This window comes from Idiotropiscis lumnitzeri, chromosome 5 (assembly GCF_059441095.1).
Source record: "Idiotropiscis lumnitzeri isolate Australia: NSW breed Sydney's pygmy pipehorse chromosome 5, RoL_Ilum_1.0, whole genome shotgun sequence".
Taxonomy (NCBI): domain Eukaryota; kingdom Metazoa; phylum Chordata; class Actinopteri; order Syngnathiformes; family Syngnathidae; genus Idiotropiscis; species Idiotropiscis lumnitzeri.
Window position 1 is genome coordinate 8,428,246 of NC_142395.1, and position 23,704 is coordinate 8,451,949.

General features: G+C 40.4%; 2 protein-coding genes across 3 annotated transcripts in view; one reads left to right on the plus strand and one right to left on the minus strand.

Moving 5' to 3' along the window:
• The window catches only part of ano5b (anoctamin 5b), a 33,136-nt gene extending 31,175 nt beyond the window's left edge, over positions 1-1,961 (minus strand). For both annotated transcript variants that reach the window (XM_088295399.1, XM_088295398.1), the window contains exon 1: positions 1,602-1,961. In XM_088295399.1, coding sequence (XP_088151525.1) covers positions 1,602-1,677 — 76 coding nt within the window. In that variant the 5' untranslated portion in view covers positions 1,678-1,961. The remainder of the gene's footprint in view (positions 1-1,601) is intronic.
• A 3,492-nt stretch (positions 1,962-5,453) lies between these two features.
• The window catches only part of igdcc3 (immunoglobulin superfamily, DCC subclass, member 3), a 72,693-nt gene continuing 54,442 nt past the window's right edge, over positions 5,454-23,704 (plus strand). The window contains exons 1-2 of the mRNA XM_088296474.1: positions 5,454-5,680; positions 11,381-11,686. Of these exons, the coding sequence (XP_088152600.1) occupies positions 5,614-5,680; positions 11,381-11,686 (373 nt within the window). The 5' untranslated portion in view covers positions 5,454-5,613. The remainder of the gene's footprint in view (positions 5,681-11,380; positions 11,687-23,704) is intronic.

Below are 23,704 nucleotides of genomic sequence, written 5' to 3' on the forward strand. Positions count from 1 at the left end.
AATTAAGTTGTGACTTGCTCATTCCTCAGTTTTCATGAGTTTTACTGATTTGTCAATGCCAAATTGTGTGCAATCAATACAAAACAATAGGAAAAAGCTTTTCAGGTTTTCTTGTCATCCCCACACATGAAATGCTCTGATGACTTTGACCCTCCTAGCTCAGTGGTGCCATAGGCACACAGATCAAAAGGGGCATGATGTATCTACCTATTCATTCCAGCCTTCTCTTTACACAACAAAATATATATCTGAACATGATCCTGGCTGCCAGGATGGCCGAGTGGTCTAAGGCGCCGCGTTCCGGACCCAGTCTCCCCAGGAGGCCTGGGTTTGAATCTCGAATTTCCCCATTGTGGGACTAATAAAGGGAATATTATTCTGCCAGGATGGCCGAGTGGTCTAAGGCGCCGCGTTCCGGACCCAGTCTCCCCAGGAGGCCTGGGTTCGAATCTCGTGGCTGCCAGGATGGCCGAGTGGTCTAAGGCGCCGCGTTCAGGACCCAGTCTCCCCAGGAGGCCTGGGTTCGAATCTCGAATTTCCCCATTGTGGGACTAATAAAGGCATTATAAGAAATCCAAATTACTGAGGGAGGTAATAAATCACTTTTTGAGTGAGTCTACCAGCAAATTGGGGGAGCAAATAATAGATGATTACCAATGAAATGAGCTTTTGAAGGGCGGCCGTATAATATTGGTACATGTGTTATTCTTGAGAAATTATTATGTCTTCAGAGACCTTGAGCTTATATAATATAAAAACAAAACAAATACATTAACAATTCTCAAATACACAGCACTTCTGTGGACATAGTGGTTCACTGTGAACTATTGGGTACATTTATGTTATTATTTGGGAATGCTTAGTCCTACAGGTACAAGAGACAAAATTAATATCGTAAAACAATTTTAGATGGAACGATAGGGCAAAATTAACGGTAAAACAGTTACTTTGCAACAAGCAATCTGAAAGCATATGTAATGCTGGGTAAAACGTCCCTAATGGACTGGTGGAAGTTGTTTCAAACCACATTGAAAGCGGTTTGGGGTTTAGTAAAGATATATTGACAACTGTCCATCATTGAAGAAGAAATCCCATTAAATATGGATAGCAAAAAAGATTTTCTCTAGTTTCAAGTACATCTAATGTCTAATTTAATACATTTAAAAACACTGTTTTGGTATGGAAACAACTTGCACCGTGACCCCACAGTTTGTTTTGAAATGACACACAAGCCTACGATAAATAAATAGAAACAGGGAACCAGTGTAATGTCGAATCCGGTATATTTTCCGACTATTTGCATAATTTCATCAAGAGCAGCCACTGTTCAGAGAAATCACAAAGTACTCTTGGACGGCTCGGTAACACGTTTGCATCGAAATGACTACAACGCAATTGGAAGTTTGAAACACTCAGTTGTATTTTATTCAGTGATTCTTTTCGCGTTTCGCGTTGTGAAGTCGGTTTATATATTTATCCACTGTTGACTTATTTAGTGAATAATTGCTTTCATGCGGGGGTGACATAATTTCTGGACATAAACCAATGAAGACCAAAAATAAAGGAAAAAACGACTTAGATGCACAGACAAATGGGCCTACCTCCAGCGTGAACGTCTCCGGCGCTCTGCAGCTCGATCAAAGTTTCATCCCTCGCCTTGCCCGTTATTCTCCTCATTGCAGACAACCGTGTGTTCAGTCAGTCGAGCCGCTGAGACGGGGGAGACACGGACCGGTGATGCCACTGTGGCACTGTCGGCTCAACCAAGCCGCCACCATGTACGCACGACGTCAACAAAAGGACGGGGGAAGCATCTTTTGAACGTTTTAAAAGAAGCCCGATGTAAGGAATCCCTGCTTGCTTCCAGACGCTGCCTGAGTAATGAAGGTACTCATAAAAGGGGAGTGGCAAAGAGGCTTTTCATCGGCTCAATGGACCTCCGCGTGTATGTGTGCGACAATAGACAGTGGGTGTGAGTATAAAACTACGTACAGACAATGGCTGGATATTATAACTCTAAAATGGCCGTGGCACAGGTTAAATAACACAAAATCTCCGAGGAAAAGGGAATACTTTTGGGACCACGAGGTGCTGACTGAAGGACGGTAATGTGTATACAACAACGCTACCTTGTGGCTCACACAGGTGCTACATCATATTTTCTGGTAGAAAATACATCATGCACACTTGGTTTACAATGCAGAATTGGCAGTATAAAACAAATGATCTTGAAAGTATGTTACACTAGTTGACATCTCAAAGTGGTAATAATTAAGTATTAGTACTGTGCAATCGTGGTCAGCATGTTTGAAGACATTTCACCTTTAAAGGGACAGTGTTTGGAATATTTTACTTTTCAAAGTTCATTCAATTTAAAATGTAAATTAAATTAATATAAAATTAAATGGAACTTGTATCACATAAACATACACACACATCTCTCTCTGTCTCTACCTCTCCCTCTCTCTCCATATATCCATCCATCCATCCATTATCTGTACCGCTTCTCCTCACTAGCGTCGCAGATGGGTGGGGGTGGTGGGGGTTGTGCTGGAGCCTATCCCAGCTATCTTCGGGCAGTAGGCGGGGGACACCCTGAACTGGTTGCCAGCCAATTGCAGGGCACACAGAGACGCACAACCATCCGCGCTCACACTCATACCTAGGGGCAATTTAGAGTGTTCAATCGGCCTACCATGCATGTTTTTGGAATGTGGGAGGAAACCGGAGTACCCGGAGAAAACCCACGCAGGCACGGGGAGAACATATATATATATTTTTATATATATATATATATATATATATGGATATCAATTTATTTTTACTGTGGAGTCCTGTTTTTGCAAATTGGGAGAAAACCCATATAATTATGGAGGGAACTGGCAAATGCTATGAAGGTCAGAAGCAAGATTCAAACACAGGACTTTTAAAGTAGATATTATTTCCTACTCACTCAATGTAGAAATAAACTGCCAATGGAGAAGAGTTTGTCCATCATTAGTTTCCTTTTAAAAGCTGAAGGAAACTCTGCCAGGAAGAGGTTGAAGAGATAAAAACATCACAATGCTGTCAAGTGAGGGTGCATAGCTACAGCATAGCTACATAGATAAACATTACAAAGAGAAAACTGTTCATGATTACTCATTGAAATTACTAAATATACTACGTACACACATACTGTAAGCAGTTTCAGTTTTTCAATTATTTTCATTATAAATACCTCAGCTCTATGATGACCTGGTTAGTTCAGAGACATTTAGAATAGATTTATAAGAACTATTGTAAGGTCATTGCCAAAGACTAGCAAAAATGAAAATGAATTGTTGAAATTGAAATTGAGGAACATGAAGCAAGGGAAACTAAATTATTACAAGAATTTGGAGAACAATCCAGAATTGCATCACCAAATAGCAAAATTGGGGCAAACATTCATTTGATTCAATACTTAATCAAATGTATACTTGATTGACTTTAACATTTGCACTGGTTTGCATGTACAATGACATCAGTACTAATCCCATCCCTCTATTTCAATGAAATACAATTTTATTTCAGATAAGGAACTCATCGAACTCCAGAAGTGGGCTTCTTTGTTCCACATCGTGGAGTGGCGTGTGCTTTTAGCCGGGGGCGCTTCGGGGGTGTCAATGTCAGATAGCTAACTTCACGAGAAGGCCGATTATCGTACCTTGGTGAAAAGTTGGACTTTGAAAAAAAAAAAATGGACCATCCTGGCTGGATGATCCCTTCAATTTCAACCTCAGTATATGTATAATACTCAAGAAAGGTTGGTGATTATCAGCTTTCTGGTCAAATTTAAGGATGAACACAAAATGCACTATAATCTTGACATGTGTTTACAGGGTGTTTAAAAAAAGACATCATTTTAAACAATAAAAGTTCCTACATGTCCAAGGCAAGCAAAATTAAATAGGATTCACATTCAATAAAATAAAGTAAAATAAAATTCCAACATTTCCAAATGGATATTGGCTTTATAATTGATTTCATAAAGCTTTTTTTAAATATCTGAACTGCTTTTTCAAATGTGAGCGACTGCACCTTGGGGTATTGTGTTGTGTACTGGAGAAGACCCACACAGCATGTCACAGGTAAGGTTAAATATGAAAAGGACACTTGCAATTTATCAGTGTTTCCAACAAGTGAATGACACATTGGATAGTGCTGTAGCTTCCCGTTGCAATAATAGGCCAAAAGTGGCTCGTAGTGAACTAAAACATTACTAGAAAGACACAGTTGTTCAACTTGTGTCAAATGGCATATTCTCCTGTTTGCATTTAAGACAATTCCTTATGTGCCTTGAGGCATGTAAATTACTTAGATATCCATTTGGAATTTAAGGGATTCTTTCTTAAATTAACAAGGATCGGCGATCCCTTTGGGGTTAGATTTGTGCCACAATTATGTAGGTGTAATGGGAATAAAAAGCAAGGGTGTGTTTTGTACATTCAAGAATGTTTCGTGTGTAAAAAAAAAGGGAAATGTCCACACGCTCAGAATAAAATGTTTTCTACACACAAAACATAAAACATACTTAAAGTATGTTTTTGTGCAACACATTTCCCATTAGACTCATGTAATTAGGACACAAATCTAACACCATACGTGTGAGGTAACAAAATAGAAACTTCCCAGTGGGAAGCTCTATAATTCAATAATACAACAGTAATTATCATTGGTAAAATTATACCTCTCTGACAGTGGCTATTAAAACTAAATGCAGTATAAAAGTAGGTTTAAAGTCGAGTCTTTTTTTAAGGCAGTATTTGCATTTTAAGTACATTCCACTAGAGGGCAGTGAAGTACTGGTGAACGGGCTCTGCTTTGTTCCCAACGAGCGGGAGAGTTCCTTGTTTATGTGAGATTCACTCACGCCGAACCATTTAAGCTTTGAACAAAACTCACCCACATCGATAGTTAATCATTTGCCTTTTATTACCAGTTAAAATCATTTGCGCTCCCACAGGATCTAATACTAAGAATTAGTATTTTGTTATGCTGAATAGCGTGTTGGTTTCCAGTAACAAAAAATGTTGGAATATTTTGTAAATCATAAGATGATGATGTGGTCAGTGTCAGCTGAATAGCCAAATAATCATGACGATGTTTTTCCAAGACAACATTCTGAAGTGATAGTATTTTTTAAATTATTACTACTGTTTGTGAATTGAACCTAATTATTGTATTTTCTTCGCATTGCATATTACAGTTATTATTTGTTGGCATTTACAAACCTTTTGGAAATGAACTCGACTCTTTTGTTCCATGTGGACACGTGCAGTGAATGCGTGTGTGGGGAGGGAGAGAGAGAGAGAGAGAGAGAGAGAGAGAGAGAGAGAGAGAGAGAGAGAGAGAGAGAGAGAGAGAGAGAGAGCGAGCATAGTCCTGATCCAGTGTTGTGAATGAAGAAGAGAAGGAGGAGGAGAGGGATGCTGACAGATTCCAGATAGATGGTTGGAATGGCGAAAGCTTGTTCGACCCCAGCGTGCCACCAAACAGTAGCCCCGTAGGTCGGAACATGTAGCCTAATATTTCTTAACCTCATCGATTAACTTCGCATTGTGCAAGGGCTGGATTAATTGAGCGTTTTAAATGGCATCCAAGAGGCGCTGCCGCCTTGTTCCATGTTTTTTGGGTATCCTGCTAAATGCTTGCATGGGTAAGTGGCATCATTCTTTTCATCATTGCGGTGTTGCGGTTGCTAAGATGTGGTCTAGTATGCTCCTTCGCGGCTGAATTGATGCATGCTTGGAAACCGAGATGAGTGCGATGGTGAACTTGGACTTTGGCCGCAGACAGTCTGTGCTTTGGCCGTGGATGGCACTTTGCAGACAAGTGGAGTATCTTTGTGGACCGTGGGTGGGTCACAGCGGCAGTGCTGTATAATATGCAACCAGTGCCTCGCAATGTAGCAGAAGTGCAACTTGTGTCATTTGTGCAGAGAACCCTGCGCTGGTTACTCGCTCGTGCATAGTTGCACTTCAACCACGTGCAGCGTTGTGAGGCAAAGTTTGCAGGTTGTTTTGGTGTGACAACGTACGTTCCACAAAGCAGCACAGAGTTTAGTTTGTATTATATATATATATATATATATATATATATATATATATGATTATTTTTATTTTATTTTCTCTTTTTCCAAGTAATTAGTCGCCACTCATTAGCAATGTTGCAAATTGAGCTTTCATAGGAAAAGCGGCAGCAAACTCTTTACATAAGAAAGTCTTTAAAGGTGTGGTAGAAATGGCAAGGAAGGGTGGTAAGGTTTCAATTATTGCCAATTCTTTCAATTTGAGATAAGGACAATACATTCTATTCTATATATTGAAGTTTATAGAATGAGATGAGGTCAATGTCATGGGGTGGATATGAAAGGGATTTGTTGACAGGTCGGTCTTCTTAGGTAGTATGTGGACATGCTCTTTGAATAGATTAAAACACACTAGTTCTATCCTGCTGGGGAGATTATTTGTACATATTAAATGTCAAGACTGTGGCGCTCCTCCTTATTAAGTTCTCTTTTTGTGTGCCTTTTGTTCACTCTGACAGACAGTTTCTGTCTATGTGAGGGCCCCCAAACTCAAAGGCACCAGGGGATAGGGAATATTTGTCACACAGGGACCCACAAAGGCCTGGCTGCAATCATAAATTCATAACATGCTTTGTCTGGGGATTGGGAAACATCAGTCACAGATCAGTTTTTGTTTTTTTTCGAATGCAGTCAATAAGTTAAAAAATTAAAGCTCTTCAACATGTATCTCTGTCTTTGAGGTTAAATTTCGTTTTAATGAGGGCACCATTGCGGATATTTCAAGAAAGTTAAGAGAAGCAATAAAATGTGCTCTAATGGGAATACTTTTAAAACAATTTATCAAAGTGCCCGTGGGCAGTTTGGTAAATTCACTCGGACGATGATTTGTGAGGTCAATCATGGACAAGCGCTTCTGGCTCACGGTCTGCTCGTCCATTCCAAATGTGTTTGCTGCATTTGAGGTTTGATTCTCCAAGCGTTGTCCACTAATATGTATAACGTAACTTAGCACTAATACTAATCACATACTGGAAACCTTTCTACAAATTTTTGGAAAATTCTTCCTGTCCCATCAAGAAATATTTAAGTGTCCTTGGGTATCAAAAATTGTACTTCACTGAATATTCTTCGTGCTATACTTCTGCAAATCTAATCAAAAGTGTAAAATAATATACTGAATGAGGAACATAAAAAAAAGAAAAAGATCATCTTAATTTATCATGTGATTCGACCCATGATTGGCATCCCTGATGAAGGAAAAATTGGCCTGCTTTGTGTCCTGATGTGACTTGCTGCAGTCAGTGGCTCTTTTTCAAGTTGTGTTAGTGGTTGTGTAATTGGTTGCAGTAAATTCTTTTTGCCAGCCAGCCAGATGAATCTCCATCCATACACCCATTATCCGCCGCTTATCCGGGGTCGGGTCGCGGGGGCAGCAGCTTCAGCAGGGAAGCCCAGACTTCCCGCTCCCCAGCCACATCTTCCAGCTCTGCCGGAGGGATGCCCAGGCGTTCCCAGGCCAGTCAGGAGACGTAGTCTCTCCAGCGTGCCCTGGGTCGTCCTCTGGGCCTCCTGCCGGTGGGACATGCCCGGAACACCTCACCAAGGAGGCGTCCAGGAGGCATCCTAAGCAGATGCCCGAGCCACCTCATCTGGCTCTTCTCTACGTGGAGGAGCAGCGGCTCGACACTGAGTCCCTCCCGGATGGCCGAGTTTCTCACCCTATCTCGAAGGGAGAGCCCAGACACCCTGCGGAGGAAACTCATTTCGGCCGCTTGTATCCGAGATCTTGTTCTGTCGGTCGCGACCCACAGCTCGTGACCATAGGTGAGGGTAGGAACGAAGATCGGGGAGGAGATCCTGCCCCAGGTGGAGGAGTTTAAGTATCTTGGCGCCAGATGAATCTGTCAATAGGAAGCCTCTGCATGAGCCACATTTAGCCGCCACTTGTCTCCGGTTTGGCTCTGTAATCCCAAAATACAAGAGTCTCATCGGTATTCATAGAAAATGAAGTAGAATGTTTCCCCCTGACTGAGATGGAAAACACATTCAAGTCTGCGAACTTTCAGTTCTGTAGGCATGTGCTCGTCTCCTTTTTTTTAAATAGTAATGATCTTAACTTATTGATGACAACCTTCATTACATCCTGGATCGGTTGGATGACTCACTGCTTTGTTCAAAATAATTTCCTCTGACCTTTTCACGCTGCCTCTTGCCTTGTTCTTGGTCAGAGCTCACAGTTGCATGAGTCAGTCCCGGCTGGCAACATGCCACAGTCACTAACAAGTTAATGATGCATTATGCTGGCCAACAAATGAAACGCTCATTTGATTATTATTTAGTGAACTGCCAAATTCAGTAGCTGATTTCATTTTATTGCATGTTAAGATTATATTTTCCAAACAAGACTAACAAATGCTATTTTGGGGTCTTCAGTTTGTCCATCCGCATTTGGAGTCACCAACCTTTTTCACATTGAGAGCTACCTCGTGAGTACTGATTCATGAGCAGGGTTATCACGCTGTTGAAATAACTGATTTTCTCAAGTGACATTGTGTTATATGTTGTTATTAAAAAGTATGAATATTCATCATTTAATTCATGTTAATGATTTTGGCTGGCAACCAGTTCAGGCTGTGCACCTCCAGCACGGCAGCGACCCTCTTGATGATAAGCGATTTGGACACTGATGGATGGATTTCTCAGTAATTACGTGCAATGATTTGGCAATGTCGGAAACAGATATGGGTGATTTTCAGAAAGTATGGTCTAGTGGTATATTCCAACAACGACCCACTTGGAGAGTCAATATTTTCTTCCATTTACAATCCCTCACCAAATTTCACTGCTTACATTATTTCAAACTGCACAGATAAGATCAACAACTCACTTGAGCTTAGTGCTGGCGCTTGTGTGTGAATGTAATTTGAGCGGGAAAAATAGCCACCGTGACCACTTCCTCTTTGTGACACGTCAACACACCCAATAATTAAGAGGCTTTTATACTCTTAAAATGCATCAGTTTCAAAAAGGTTATTAGCAATAAACTGGCAGAACGTCAATGCAACACAATACTGTTTAGACAAGTTCCACCACAATGATGTCAGCAGAAAAAAATCATGTCACGAGATTTGTTTCCACCAGCTACCTTCGACAATTTACGACTGTACTTCCTGTTTCAGAAGAACTACTTAAGTATGTTGCATTGGAAGTACAATGGCTTCCCTGCAAAACGCGATGAAAACATTTTGTAAGTCTTTTTTTTCTTTGATGACTAAGATATGAGTAGCACGGGGGGTCCAGTTTTATTGCTAACGCATGTTACATAAGATCGATGGATAAACTATTTCACACACCATATCTCCAGTGTATTCTTGTGTGTGAGTCAGCCGGATTTGAAATGTGCACACTTCAGCTGCAGGTATTACATATTTTGTGAATACAATGCTCATCATTAGATGGTTTCTACCGTACCTAGAAAGTAACAAGTCTAACATGATGGCCATTGATCACCATTCAGAGTTAGTTTTCTTTGTAGAATTGGCAATTTGTAACAGTTTTTTAATTGCTTAGTTTTGTATGAAGGTAGTGAAATTGTATAAATAATATATATATTTTTTTTACTTGAGAGTTCAGTGCCCAAGTACCAAAGAGCTTTAGTCATTGGAGGAAAGTTTGGTTTAACCCTTTCATGCACAAATTATAATAACCTACGTCAAACTTTATGGGGGAGTCGTTCATGTCGTGGAGAGCAAGTTTTGAAAAACTGCACATTGTGGTGACCCCTGTCCAGCATTAAAGCACGTACAATTTTGACCTGGTTTTGAACAAGTTCATTTTTGGGCTCTTGTCATAGTCCTGGACCATACTTTGTGAGAACCACCAATACATATATAGATATCAAAATCCAACATTTGTTCTAAAAATCCCAGCAACTGTATACATTTTCAAATGATCACACCTATAACATTCCTAGGGAATCACAATGTCCCATTACTGGTGAGAGCGTCATAGAACAGGCATGTGGTCCTTGAGGGCAACCGGTGCCTTTTGGTGAGCATTGGTTAACATGATGTGTCACTGCATGTTGGTTTGGCTGCAGGATGTTCACATTTGGTTGGTCCCGCTGCCTGTTTCCATTCTGAAAACACGCGAGTAAAGAGGTATATAGTTTTGTGACTGTTTGCATCATTTGGCAGAAAGAATCAGCACCTGCCAACTAAGGGTTAAATATTTCCACAACCACCCCCTTGTTTTTCACAAGTGGCAGCACCGATGTCTCTCACTTTTACTTAAAGTGCTCATTGAGAGAAAAAAAGAGGGGGCCACATGGAGAAAGAGGAGGAAGAAATTATTCTTTGCATTTAAGTCTTTATGTGGTCACCATGCTCAGCCAATTCCTTCTCTGAAGCAAACTCTGAAGGATTTCTCAGCTGAAATTTCATGGATGAAGGTTCTCTGTTTTGACCCTTGTGCCCTCGACCCCACCCCCTCTGCGGCCATTTACGACCCCCTCGCCTACCACCAGATTCCTAGGCCTTGGGGCAGAGGCTGGTAGTGCTTAGTCCATCAGCAATTGAAACATGATACCAAGCTAAGCTCCTCTTTTACTCGACCAAGTCAGGTTAGGCTGAGTTCTTGTTGTCTCACCCCCGCAATTATGAAAACGTTGGAGCAGCTCAGATTATTATAAAGGAAATCCCAAAGTGCAAACTCATTTCACGGATGTGGTTTGTTGTTATGGAACAGAAAACGTAAGGTCCCTGAATGAATAGGTGCTTGCCATCAGTCATTTCTTTTAGTACATGTGAAAGGCAGACTATAGCTTGGAGAACGTTTGTATCATATGAGCACACATGCGGTCTATATATCGTATGCGTTCCCTTTTGCCTGGAGGTAATGTAGCGCACTTTAAGTGTCTCTTTCATGAGGTGAGTAGTGAGCCATCATATCAAATATGCCACAAGGGCATACACTATTTGTTTGCATGCAAAGTCTGATATGAAGATGATTCCTTGGGGCCACAACTGTTGCAGCAATTGTTTTATAAGCCAGGGTGACTCTCAGTATGGATGATCAAACCATAAGATCATGCAGATATCATCAGAGGCCACAACGATATGTACATCTTCACAATCTAATCAGATCTGAGTCACACATTCAAGGCGGAGTCTTTGTCTGAAGCGGATTGAAAAGGAAGTCAGGAATTTGTGAAATGAACTAAAAAGTATCAGTACCTACTAACACTCAACTTTCGTGTACTGTGATTGCTGTCAATCTGCTGAGGAAACTGAAAAGGGTGCATTGTGATCTTTGCTTGTATTCTTCCAGGTGTGTTGTGTGATGCAGAGCTCTCCTTCACCCTGGAGCCTAGTGACATCATTGCAGTGCAAGAACAGCCCCTCATGCTCCATTGCCAGGTGGATGGTATCCCCCCTATCACAACACAATGGAGGCACAACAGCATGCTTGTAACTCAGGACCAGGATCACACCACCTTCATCAATGGCTCGCTCCTCATTGGCCACTTCCTCAAGACCAAGTCAGACAACACGTCAGATGAAGGGGACTATGAGTGCATGGCCCAGAATTCTTTTGGGCTGGTGGTGAGCCGGAAGGCGCGCGTCCAAGCAGCCAGTAAGTCTTGTGTCGTATGTTTTTGTTTTTTTTTGTACTGCAGGGATAACATATAGAGGGCCGTTTGGAGCTCTCAAAAAAAGCACAAAACCCCCCCCCCAAAAAAACATGTAGATACAAAGAGTCAGAGATGAAACTCTCGCCATCATAAAACTTCAAAGTGTTTGTTTGTTGACATGCAAGCACAAGATAGGTAAATTGTTGCATCTGATGTCTACTTTCAACTGATTTAGTAAGTAAATTTAGTAAGATGGTTCTTGATACTGCTACTAATAATAATAATAACAAAAATAATAGCAAAAGTAAGCAAGTGTACTTTCAAATTAAACAAGTTTCGAACGAACAGCAAATAAGGTACTTGGGAATAAAAATAAAAAAAAATACACGTCAAAAAAAAAGATATAAAGTAACAAATGCATTGAAAAAAAACATGGTTAAACTCAAGATAAAAGCCAGCACTAATCCTCCTAATTCGTACTAGTCTGGCTTTCTGTTTGAAGATATAGATTGTACTGACCTGTTGGGAGCTGCACACACCTCTCACTGCACTGCCCCAGTGGACATCTGATGCCAATCCAACATCAATATGATGTCAACTGAATGATTTTGATGTCATATTGATATTGAATTAAATTAAGATTCCCGCTTGGGTCTCACTTGTGACTGCACAAACAAATTGCCTCGTAGCTGTAGATGAGTCCAATCATAAAAAGCTCTTCTGGCTTTCGTCAACTAGTCAGTGGAATATTGCTCGTCTAGAGGGGAAGCAGTGGAGAAAAAGGTTTACGTGCTAGAAAAAAAACTTGACTGCAATTTTGGAATCAGTGTGCCAATTTTACTTTTAATCAGCATAAAAATCGAACTCACCATAATTAATATTTTTAAATTGTTCCCAGGTGTAATGATTGTTTAAATGCTTAAACACAATCATTGAGTTAGGCTTGATTTAGAGCTCTACGTTGCTAAACATGATAATACAGTAAAATTAAAATATTGTGTTACTTAATCCCAGACTACAGAGTGATTTACATATTTTAATGTGGGTGTAATGAGATATCTGATGCTGCTACTTCAGGTCTTTGAGTTTAATATTAACAAGCCTTCATGTTGCGATGTAAGTGTAATGATCTTAAAGAAGCTCTGCTGCCCATTCACTGTTCTTTAAATCTCTTTATTTAAAATGCTCGTACAACATGCTTTGTCACTATAGCATCTATGACGTCCAGGTTTCAATATATTACGCATCCCTGTGCATCCATGCAGAAAACCTACAGCAGATTTAGTGTCGCTGTATTCTTCTATGTATTGCTGAGCTGAGACACTTGTTTTAGCCGAGAGATGGACAAAGGCTGGAAGAAGCCTACTGATTCGTAAGCTCTGTGTAGGCAGCACACTGCTGTGCTGTTGTAACCAAACAGGCTTCTATATTCAATGAGACAGGGATGTTAGAGGGGAGAGCTCACTGGTCAAGACCCTCCTGCACATTGGCAAACACATTCAACCTTTGAAGGCCTCGAAGACTTGTTTGTTGTGAATTTCAGCTTGTCCCATCAGGGGTCACCACAGCGAGTCACTTTCTTGATTTGTTTGGCAATAGTATTGTGCCGGATGTCCTTCCGGATGTAATCCTTTCATTTTTTTTTCATCGAGGCTTGGGACTGGCCTATGCTGGGTATTGCAGCATGCGCTAAAAATGGAACCCATGCCATCGGCATGAAAGGCAGCAGCACCAGTGTATAGGCCGACAAGACTGACTTTTCATTCCAAATGTCACATTCATGCTCATTTCTTCAAAAGTAGAATATCGTCTTTAAACATTTATTTTGATTTATTTTAATTTGTTTGAAAATAGTTTGTGAAATTACATCTAACCCTATTGGCAGGTAAAGCGCATAGACTGCGGCACTTTTAATTTCGACAAATTCTCCTGTCCAGACCTCAGATGCTGACAATGACGGCTATCTGGAAATGATGGAATTTTTTTTTCTCTGAGACTTGCGGATTTGCTTGAAATCTGTGAAAATGAAAAACAGTTGAAATTTAAAAAGTTCCTGTAGGTGAAGTAGGGGAGTCATGGTGTGCAGACTTTAAAGGAGATCATAATTTGTGTATTAAATAAATAGAATCAAAATAATTTAACCACATCCAACGCAGTTCTTTTGACTAAATTCAGGTTTGCAGGCCAATACTCAATGTGCCTGCCATCAGGCATGTCCTCTGGGCCGCTATCCTGAGTGTTTTATATGTCTCCCCACTCCAACACACCTGATTCAAATAAGCAGATCATCAGGAAGCTCTGAATGATGATCATTTGAATCAGGTGTGTTGGACTAGAGAGACATCTAAAACAGGCAGGTCAGTGGCCCCCGAGGACCGGGTTTGGATACCCCTGCTCTTGATCGTTGAAATCAATTAGCTTGTTCTTTTAAGAAGCACTGGCAAGGCATTGATGAGGCACAAAGTATGCGGGTGATTGATGTGGCTTGTGAGCTAATCCTCCAAAAGCCTCACTGTCCTTACAAAATCGGTGACGACATTCAATGTCCGTGAGCCGCGGGATGTCCAAATGCGGCCGATATATGCGTGGTCGTCTTCAATCGCGCTGCTGTCACTCTCCGCTTTTCTTCCATTTGTTCAAATCAGTGGAGGTGTACAGTTTGCCAATTGCATGAGAAAGAGGTACAACATATTGAAAAAAAAAGGAAGACTCGAGAAAGCAAACAAAAAGACTTTGTGAAATTGTCAGTTAAATACATCTTTCATGAAATCTTGTTTTTTTTTTTCAGTGTGATTAGTTTGTGTGTGCACAGATTGTAACTGCATCTGAACTTCAAGTGCCATGATGTTTCACCTTGTCAGTTCATTTGATTTATTACAACCTCGGAAGCACGTAAGAAAAAGACACATTTAAGGTATACACCATGCAGAGCTCGGATCTGGCATTATAAGTGTGTCACATTTGGCCATCTTTTCCACATTATGAGATAACCAACACCACACACTAAACGTTAAAAATCAATGTGTCGTCTCCCAAACCAAAAGTACCACTTTATAATCCGAGCGTGGGGAAACTACGGCCCGAGGGCCACATGCGGCCCGTTAAACGTTTTAATCCAGCCCGCCAAACTTGAAAAAAATTCCATCCTATTTTCTAAATACTCTGGTGTCAAACACAGATATTTTGTTGTAATGCTTTTGTTCATTTTCATTTAACATTAAATGTATTTTTTTTCTCCGAAGAGGTGACGTTACCAAAACACTCCATCCATCTGCTCCTGGTCCGGCCCCTCTGTCAAATTTTAGAACCCATGTGGCCCACCATTAAAAAAGTTTTCCCACCCCTGTTATTATCTGTCTTTATAATCCCGAAACATCAGATAATCACGCCTTTTCTGATTTAAATTGTAATCAGGCTAAAGATTTAGCAAAATTATTTTTATTTGCGTGCCCAATTCAAAGTGCATTTGAGGAAGTTATGTGCTTTACTCAATAGCTGCATTGTCATATTCGATTTGTTTAGGTCTTCAATACGGGTTTAATCTTTTCGACCAAAGAGTTTGAATAAGTGATTCTCAAACAAAGATCGCTAACTAGTGTTTGTTTCTTTTTCTCTGCCAAGTGTTTGTTAATGTTGATGTTCTCTTTGTGGTTCTGAGGTAATTTGCTGTGTTACTCTCCCTCGTACAACAGAGCTCCGACTTGTACCACGGCGATGCAATGGCTTGTGTGAAGCCTCTTTATAGCCCTCCCGGTGGATAAAACGTCCGTCTTGCTCTCCACACTACCTCCCTCCATAAATTTTACTTTTTATTAGCTTGACAGCCATTTGTGTGAGCTCACAGTCAGGGGCTTGTGTTGAACGGACTCCCCGTTGCTCTTCTAAATCGCCATAGAGATTAGGAAACATTTTTTGCCCGAAATGTTGTCACTTTGATGGTCACTTTCTCTTGCCGGCCTCTCACTAACTTTCGCCTCAAATTCGGGGTCCTTTCACATTAGCTTTGACACTGGAAGCTTTTCATCATTTCAATGAATGACAAGCTTGGTACAGTGGACTTGGGCAGGGCCTCTGCCCCTTCCCCCACTGCACACCAGCGTCACCAGGCAACACACCACAAAAGCACCCCTGTTACGAAATAGCTTTTAGGATCAATTGAAATGACTTTCTTTTGTATACGTGCCTAAAATTATTTGGAAAGAGTCAACACGTTTTCAGGGCGTTGCGTTTTTCACACGTATTCTATGGAGGCAACGGCTGTGCTCGGTTAAAAAATAAATTGAAAAGCCATAATGTGACATGTCATAAAGGGTAAATCATGACCAACAACAACAACAAAAAAATCAAAGTATTACATATGCTAGTCCTCAAGAGACCATAGCCAGTGTTGTTACAACTTCATTCATGATGATAGCTTCTACCCTAATATTCCAAAATGTGTGTTTGACTACAGCTCGAAGTGTAGACTGCTGAGTGAGACCGAGATGAACAAGAGACATCAATCAAGGATGAAATAGGAGAAGCGAGAGGCTGCTCGTAAAATTGTCTCTGTTTGTACTCCGACCCCTGCTTGGTGAAAATAAAACTCCTCATTTCATGTGAATAAATGTTCGGCGCACTAAGAGTTGATAGGAGCAATGGGAGCAGCTGTAGTGGAGGATGAAATGTTTCATCAGACTGCACGGTGGAAGGAGCAGCTTCCAGCGCACTGCGAGAAGTAAGACTGATTTATGGCGTACTCATGCATACATGTGCATGTGTACGTGCATCTAGAGTGTCAATTGGTAGCTACCCATTACCCTTCGACCTTCCTGTTTCAACCCCTTTCATGGCTTCCTGCTGGGTGAACGGGGAAGCGCCATCCCTACCTCTCCTCGCTGCTCCCTTTGTTCTTTGAGCCAAGCCCCGCCCTCGTCGCACCCCCTTTCTACCAATGCTCCTTTCTGTTAACTCGCAGCTCTGTCATTATAGATTAGCCAACCAAATACCATATAAACCTGTTTTGACATTTGAACATTAAAGTGGCTGCATTTGTTGTGCTAAAAAGTCCCAATGTTGGGGTTTAAAACTCAGGTGAAATGTTAGCTCCCCCTAAGGTCTGCATCTGGTTTGAAAATAGAATGGAGGAGACTCATTTTATTTGAACATTTATATGACAGTTGACTGAATTAAAAGGTGTTTTTAACTCTCTGCCGCAACCATTTGGCATTTTGTCTATTCAGAATATTTGTCACATTCACATTCTGTGTCACACAATATTTATTCATTTATTTGGGCTAACAGATGATCTGGTTTTGAAGCAGTATTATGGTCAGCGCCTCCTCATCTGTATGTCACTAGGTCAGGAGAAGTTAGGAAACATGGGATTAATATCTGCACCCAGGAGCCTTGACCTCATCTGTGTAATTACACATGTTTCCCGGTAATTACTGAATGCCTGGGAGGAAAATGTGTGATTTGAAGAAGGTGGGAAAAGGGTATTGTATAAATGATATATATATGGTGACAAGTTTTTATGAAGGGGTTTGGTTACTGTGTTATAGCAGGACTGTAATGGATTTATTTTAATTAAAACATTTTTTTTTTACAATTCCAACTCATTTTCATAAGTAATATATATATATATATAATAACAATAATAATAAAAGAAATGCACATATGAGATTTGTTGTAATGCCATTCTATCCTATTGTTTCCCATGTGAGCCAATGAATCGTTTGAGGATCAATTATTTATTTATTTGTTGCTCAGGGAGCCATCCTTCTGAAACTGAGGTGTGCTCAACATTATCAATGATCTGCTCTGAAACGTTGGATGTCCCCATTTACAAAGACAACTACAGCGCCCGTACTCCCTTTAAATATGACAACATTACTTTGTTTATTTTCTGTGTGTGCATGCTTATCGGTTTACCCGGAATAGTGAGACATAATAGAGGCGGAACATTCCTGTCTTTCTCCCACTATGCCAATAGAGAGAGAGCTGTTTTTTGTTCCTCTTAACTGCAAAGCAGAATGGTTCTGTTTATTATTTACATGCTACTTCCTAGTAATACTGTGGTATTTACCAATGTACTCCTATTCACAATTTGAAATGCTTTTCACCACAGCATCATTCAATACCTTATTGTCTTAAATTACTTTTTACTTAGAGAATGGCAAAATTATGCAAATTATTTCTAGTACAAAAATTACAGGTAAGATCATTGCAACCACTTAAAAATAAAATGTTTGACAGCTTTGCTGAGGGATGAGAATTGTTTCTGATTGGAAGAAATAACAGTAAAGACAACAATATTTAGCACAATGTTGTGAGTGTTCTTTGATCTTGAACACTGCTGACTGGTCCTCTCATCATGCACGGGACACATGCGCAAGTGGAAAGCCACAACAATTTTCAGTTAGCGCTGAGCTAACTTGAGGGTTGAGCTACTGTGTGGAATAGAATGGGAACCGAGGGACTCTAAAAGTATCCACTGGTGCACACACAATCACTTGGCAAATCAAGCCACTAAACTAAGAAAGTGAGTGAAAACACAGTTGTGAGAAACTAAAACGGGATTATTTCTTCCGATTGATGCGCTGATACACACGAATACACTATACAACAAAAAAGTTTGTATCAAACAAATACAACTGGAAAAAGTGAAATTATAAAAGGTAAACAATAACTGACGGAATCAATTCCAATCTCAAAACATAATTTTAAAATACCACAATTTTAGCATAGCCCAATCGTCTTTGGTTTTAATTTTCTTATTAATATGTAATTAGTCATTATTATTATTCATAAGTCAGAACAGGAATCAGAGATGTGATTTTTTTTTCCCTGAATTGCACCAATGAAAATGAAATAAGAATAAAAAAAACTCATCCCTCTTGGATGTCAGAAAATTAATTGTATGAAACTGGGATATATTTGAAGAAAGGTTGACAAGGCATCAAGACAAAATCAATCACCAAGACAATGTTCCCATTTAGAAATGTCTATTTTGAAATGAAGTTCAATGTTGGCGTTGGACCATTGTCTGAGCTGCGAAAAGGGACTTTGTTAATAAAAATGTGTGGTGGTCTCCTCGCGCCTCCAGACCACCCTTGTTATTCTCAAACAAACAAATGAAAAGGGGGCCTGAAATTCCTTTAGTCTGGTTTTAAGTCTCATGGGAGGAGCTCTTCATTAATAGGGTGCAAAGGTGAAAAATGGGAGCGCAAAGGCCAAGTCACAGGCTGCACAAGGCTGACCAAATGCTGGAGTATCAGTTTACAATCTGCACCAGCACTCGTTGGTAAACTGCAAACTTTAAGTCTGTTTGTCTATTCCAATATTGTAGCTTCACATAAGAGATTGTTGGTTTGGCTTTGTAACCACATGTGACGAAGGCAGGCACAATGACAAATGCATGAATCCCAAAATATGCCATTGCAACCTCTACATGATCTATTGTTGAAAAAGAGGAACCCATCAAAAGCCATACATTTGTGATCCGTTTATCAGTTTTCACTTTGACCTACTCTGGAAAGAATTTCACTGTAAAATAACGGTAAGTTCCTGTCAGCGCGGACGCTAGTTTGTAAATTTCTGTTATTTTACAATGTACCTACTTTTATGCATTAGATTCATATGGTCCTTTTCTGCAACACACGGAAAGCGCTTCACAATGGATGCATATTATTCAGGCCCTTAATTAATAGTCTTAATAGTTTTATATTATTCTGCCACTTGTTGAACTTTCTGTCTGTCACTTCGCTGCTGCAAAAGTTCACTGAGAAGCCCACTCGAAAGCTTCTAGCTTCATGACAAAAAGGGCTTATTGGAAGGCATTGAATTCCACATTATTCTGCCATTTGTTTATTTATCAGTCAATCATGTCAATGCGCCATCCGCGAACCAAATGACACACTCGCACGATAAACGTGTCTATATTCACCACATGACAGAAAATATTTTAGTTTTATATTGTTAATTTAGGTTTGTCATTCTTAACCAAGCATTAACTGTTCATTTATATGTGAGGATAAATATTTAATGGAATTTAATTTTTTCTTGTAATTCAGTTAGTTACGATTCAAACATCAGAAATCTATAGCAATCCTAATTTTATGCTGTTAAATTACAGTTATGGACTGTTCTTGTAAACTGACTAATTTTACTGCTAATTTATATGCTATGGACAAAACAGCATTTTACAATTATTAAAACAACATTAAGATAAATTCACCCTAAATTTACACAAATTTGTTGCAGTGCCGGATTACTGGTGGGTTCCCTTTTTTTTGTTGTTGTTGAAATGGGTGGGGTCATGACTCGTGAATATAGTTGTGTGTTTTGTTAAAAGGGGGTGATCATTTAGGCAGGCGCTCCTCTCTGTGCATCAGCTGCCACTCTCCCCATGTGTTTGTGTGCGTTGTTACCTCTGGGAGCAGAGCAGCACCTATTGTTGCTGGTGAAGTACGGGGCAGCTGAGTGGCTGGGAACAAGCAGAGGCTCTGGGGGTGTGCAGTCTGTGGTGGCTCTGCTGTGTGAAGGTGGCCCGAGTGTTTGTTCTCTAGACCAAATCAGCTCTCTGAGACTGAGGCCCCTTTTGTTGTGACTGACTCCGGGTGGGTGTGTTTCCCATTGCACCCTTGCTCGCTCTCCTACTCCCTCTGCTTCGGCATTGACTTAGAAACGAAAGGGTCAAAGGTGTTGGGGGCTGGTTGATGGAGAGGGGGAGTGTAGCTGGGAAAGGTTGACCTTTGTGCGTGCACTAAGGCAGAGTTCCACCACCCCCTTCTTTATCTGTTAGACCTCCCCTCCTCCATCGTTCAGCCTCCTTCTCACTCCCCAGTGGAGGCCCACTCTGTTGCCTGATGGCCCTTGGGCAGTGACAGTGACCTTGGCATTGGCAGTGAATAAAGGTGGCCCCAACCTGTCACAATAATGCAACTTCAACCCTGGTTCTAACAGTCTTAGAAGAAGCAAATAAGGTCACATTCACTCCCCTCGTTGAGACATTTAATTAACACTCTAGTGTCTTTTGTTTGTACATCAGTCCAGTCTGAGAAACAGTTCTAAAATAACAACTTTTTTGTTGTGTTCACTATAATGAGTTTGTGCCCATTCACCAGAATAATATAAAAATCTTAAGGCGGGGTAAACCCAGAACTCGTTGCCAGCCATTCGAAGGACACACAAAGACAAACAACCACGCTGACAATCGCACGTAGTGACAATTTAGATGGTTCATTCAACCTACCATGCATGTTTTTGGAATGTGGGAGGAAATCGGAGGACCCCGAGAAAACCCACACAGGCATGGGGAGAACATGCAAACTCCACACAGAAAGGCTAGAGAACCCTGCACCTCTAAACTGTGAGGCTGATGTGCTCAATAGTCGACCACCGTGCTGTCCTCCCAAATAAGAAGTAGAAGTAAAAGTAAACCCGTCTTTTACAAATGCCAAGTATCACATTTGGAAGTGGACTAAAGGTGGACCAAAGTGCAGGTAAAGCATCACAGGAAGGCAGGAGTTCAGCGGAATGACAAAATATATTAGGGCCCAACTGATGTGATTTTTATTTTAGATAGTATGCCGATTTTTGGTTAAAAAAAGGCAGATTACGATTAATCGACGATTAATTAAAAAAAATATATAATGCATGAATGAAAATTTGTGAAATACTGACATTCACCTCAATTCCTTGAACAACAGCTTCGCAATGCTTGTAAAAATTTAAATGTGCTTTGTTTTGAATAACAGGTCCATAGTATGACCTTATCAACCCATTCAATTAATTTTATTTATAGGATACAAGGTTATGGTATATATTTCTGTGTAACAAATAATGACACTAGTGTTGCTTATGTATAACTGCAGTAAAAGGTTAGAGTACATAATGGGAAAAACAATCATCAAACATTGGCGAATTAGCCGATTAATTCATCGTGCCCTAAAAAAAATCTGTTATGAAAAGTGCAAAACAACAAATAAACATTTGGAACAGGTTCACCGCCACAGCTGACAGGACATGCGGCATCGTACGTGTCATACGAAAATTATGAGAGGAAGAGGGCTTGCAAAACAGGGAAGTAATTCCGAAAGTTACTGACAAGACAACGAGGCTCCCTGTATACGACACAACTGGCTGGAGAGAGCTGAATGCTTGAAACAACTCAACTGAACCAATAATGTTAGACCATGAACCACAACTTTAAAAAAAACACGGCCTATGATGCAAATTTGACTTGATAATCACTTGAAGTCCCATTTTCCAAACTCAGTTAATGTAAATGCACACACCGATTTCATTGCAAAGTATTTTAGCTTCCAAAGCTATAAGTGATATTTCAATCAGAATGCCCTGTATTGTCGTTGTGTACAACGAGATTGGAGCGCTCCCTTCTCCAGTACAATATAACAAATACTTTATTTAAATATATCAATTAAATTGATTAAAAATTAGATCGTTAAATAAAAATAAGTATGAAATAAAATAAATAAAACACATTATGTTGCAGTTCTTCATTGATGTCTCAGAAGGAAAATATGGCCTTCTATCACACAGCCTTGCCGCCATAATGAAAATGATGGGTTTGAAAACCTTAGTCTGTACACAAAACAATGATTTGACACGTTGCTGCACCTTTCATCTCTATGTTTACCACACACTGTCTGCCAAAACCTTGTTTTGACAGAATAGCTAATTGCAGTTCATACACTCATCATAATGCGATGGTGAATCAGCACCAGTCATTTGATGACGAGTCTTTTGAGCTTGCCGGCCAGTGCCAAATGAGCTGGCAACAATAAAACAGGTCGGGCTAGATGAAAGTGAAGCGTGGTGGGGAGTAAAATAGATGGGGCATGTGTGGATGGTCTCAAATGATCTCTGGGCCCCTCTGGCTCTGGAGGCTGGACCTTGAACCAGAAAGGAACATTCCATTCCAGCGCTTTGCGGTGACCTCCTGACCCCCGCAGCTTTGTTTCAAGGGCAGCTTTCGACAGGCAGCCGGATGCAAAGCAACCGTGGTGGGCTGGCTTGAGGAAGCACGCCTCGGCTATTAGAGCATGTCGAAAAACTGCTCCCCTGACCCAATGCTTGTAAATTGTCTTTGCAGGGCTTCTGGTGCTTATCTTCATTTATTGTTGTATACAGAGTGTCCAAATGTAAGAGCGGCAATGGCTTATGAAATGTTAATTCTTTCAATGAAAGCGCAGCTAAAACATTGACAACCTGGTGCAAGTGATGTAGTAGCACATTTGAAGATTAAGTGAAACTTAGTACAGCAACTCATTTGGATGGAAAATGCCTATTTGATCATCAAATATAGGCTTTGTGTCATTCAGCAAACTGAATCCTTCAATCATTTTTATGAGCTGGTCTTCTTGTCACGCATTAGTAAGCCATATATATTGCCGGAGCATTTCATTGCCTCAGCGTGTGAAAAGAAAAAAAAAATGATGCTTTTACAGCACCAGTTCGTTTGCCAAACAAAGGTGTTATTTGTGAGTGAAAAGATGTGTGAGTTGGCTGAAGAGGCAATGATATGTGCGAATGTTCAACATCTCACAGTAGTGTTCCTCACATCCAGTGTGGCAAGAAAAATGTACCTTACATCCCCTGAAAAACAAGAGTGGATTTCATTTTGATAAAAAATGGGTTATGCATGAATTACACATAAGGTGTGGGCGAAAAAAAGATGACATATTTGACAAAAAATCAGCCCAAATGCACCTGCATAATGGAAATGATAATACAATAATCCCTTATTAGTCGATCTCTGGGGAATACTGCAGCAGCAATTGCAATCCTCCCCCTGATGGGTGGGGGGGGATTACAATTGCTTGACAGCCAACCTTAAACTACCTGCTAGAAATGTCCTAATAACACAACATTTAGTATCACGTTAAAATGGGTCATTGTGAAATATTAGCATGCATTTAAATGATACACTGAATCTGTTTTTATTCTGAAGCCCGAGTGTTTTTCTATTTATGTAAATCCACAGCATTTCTTTGTATGGCGTTATCTGATGGAAC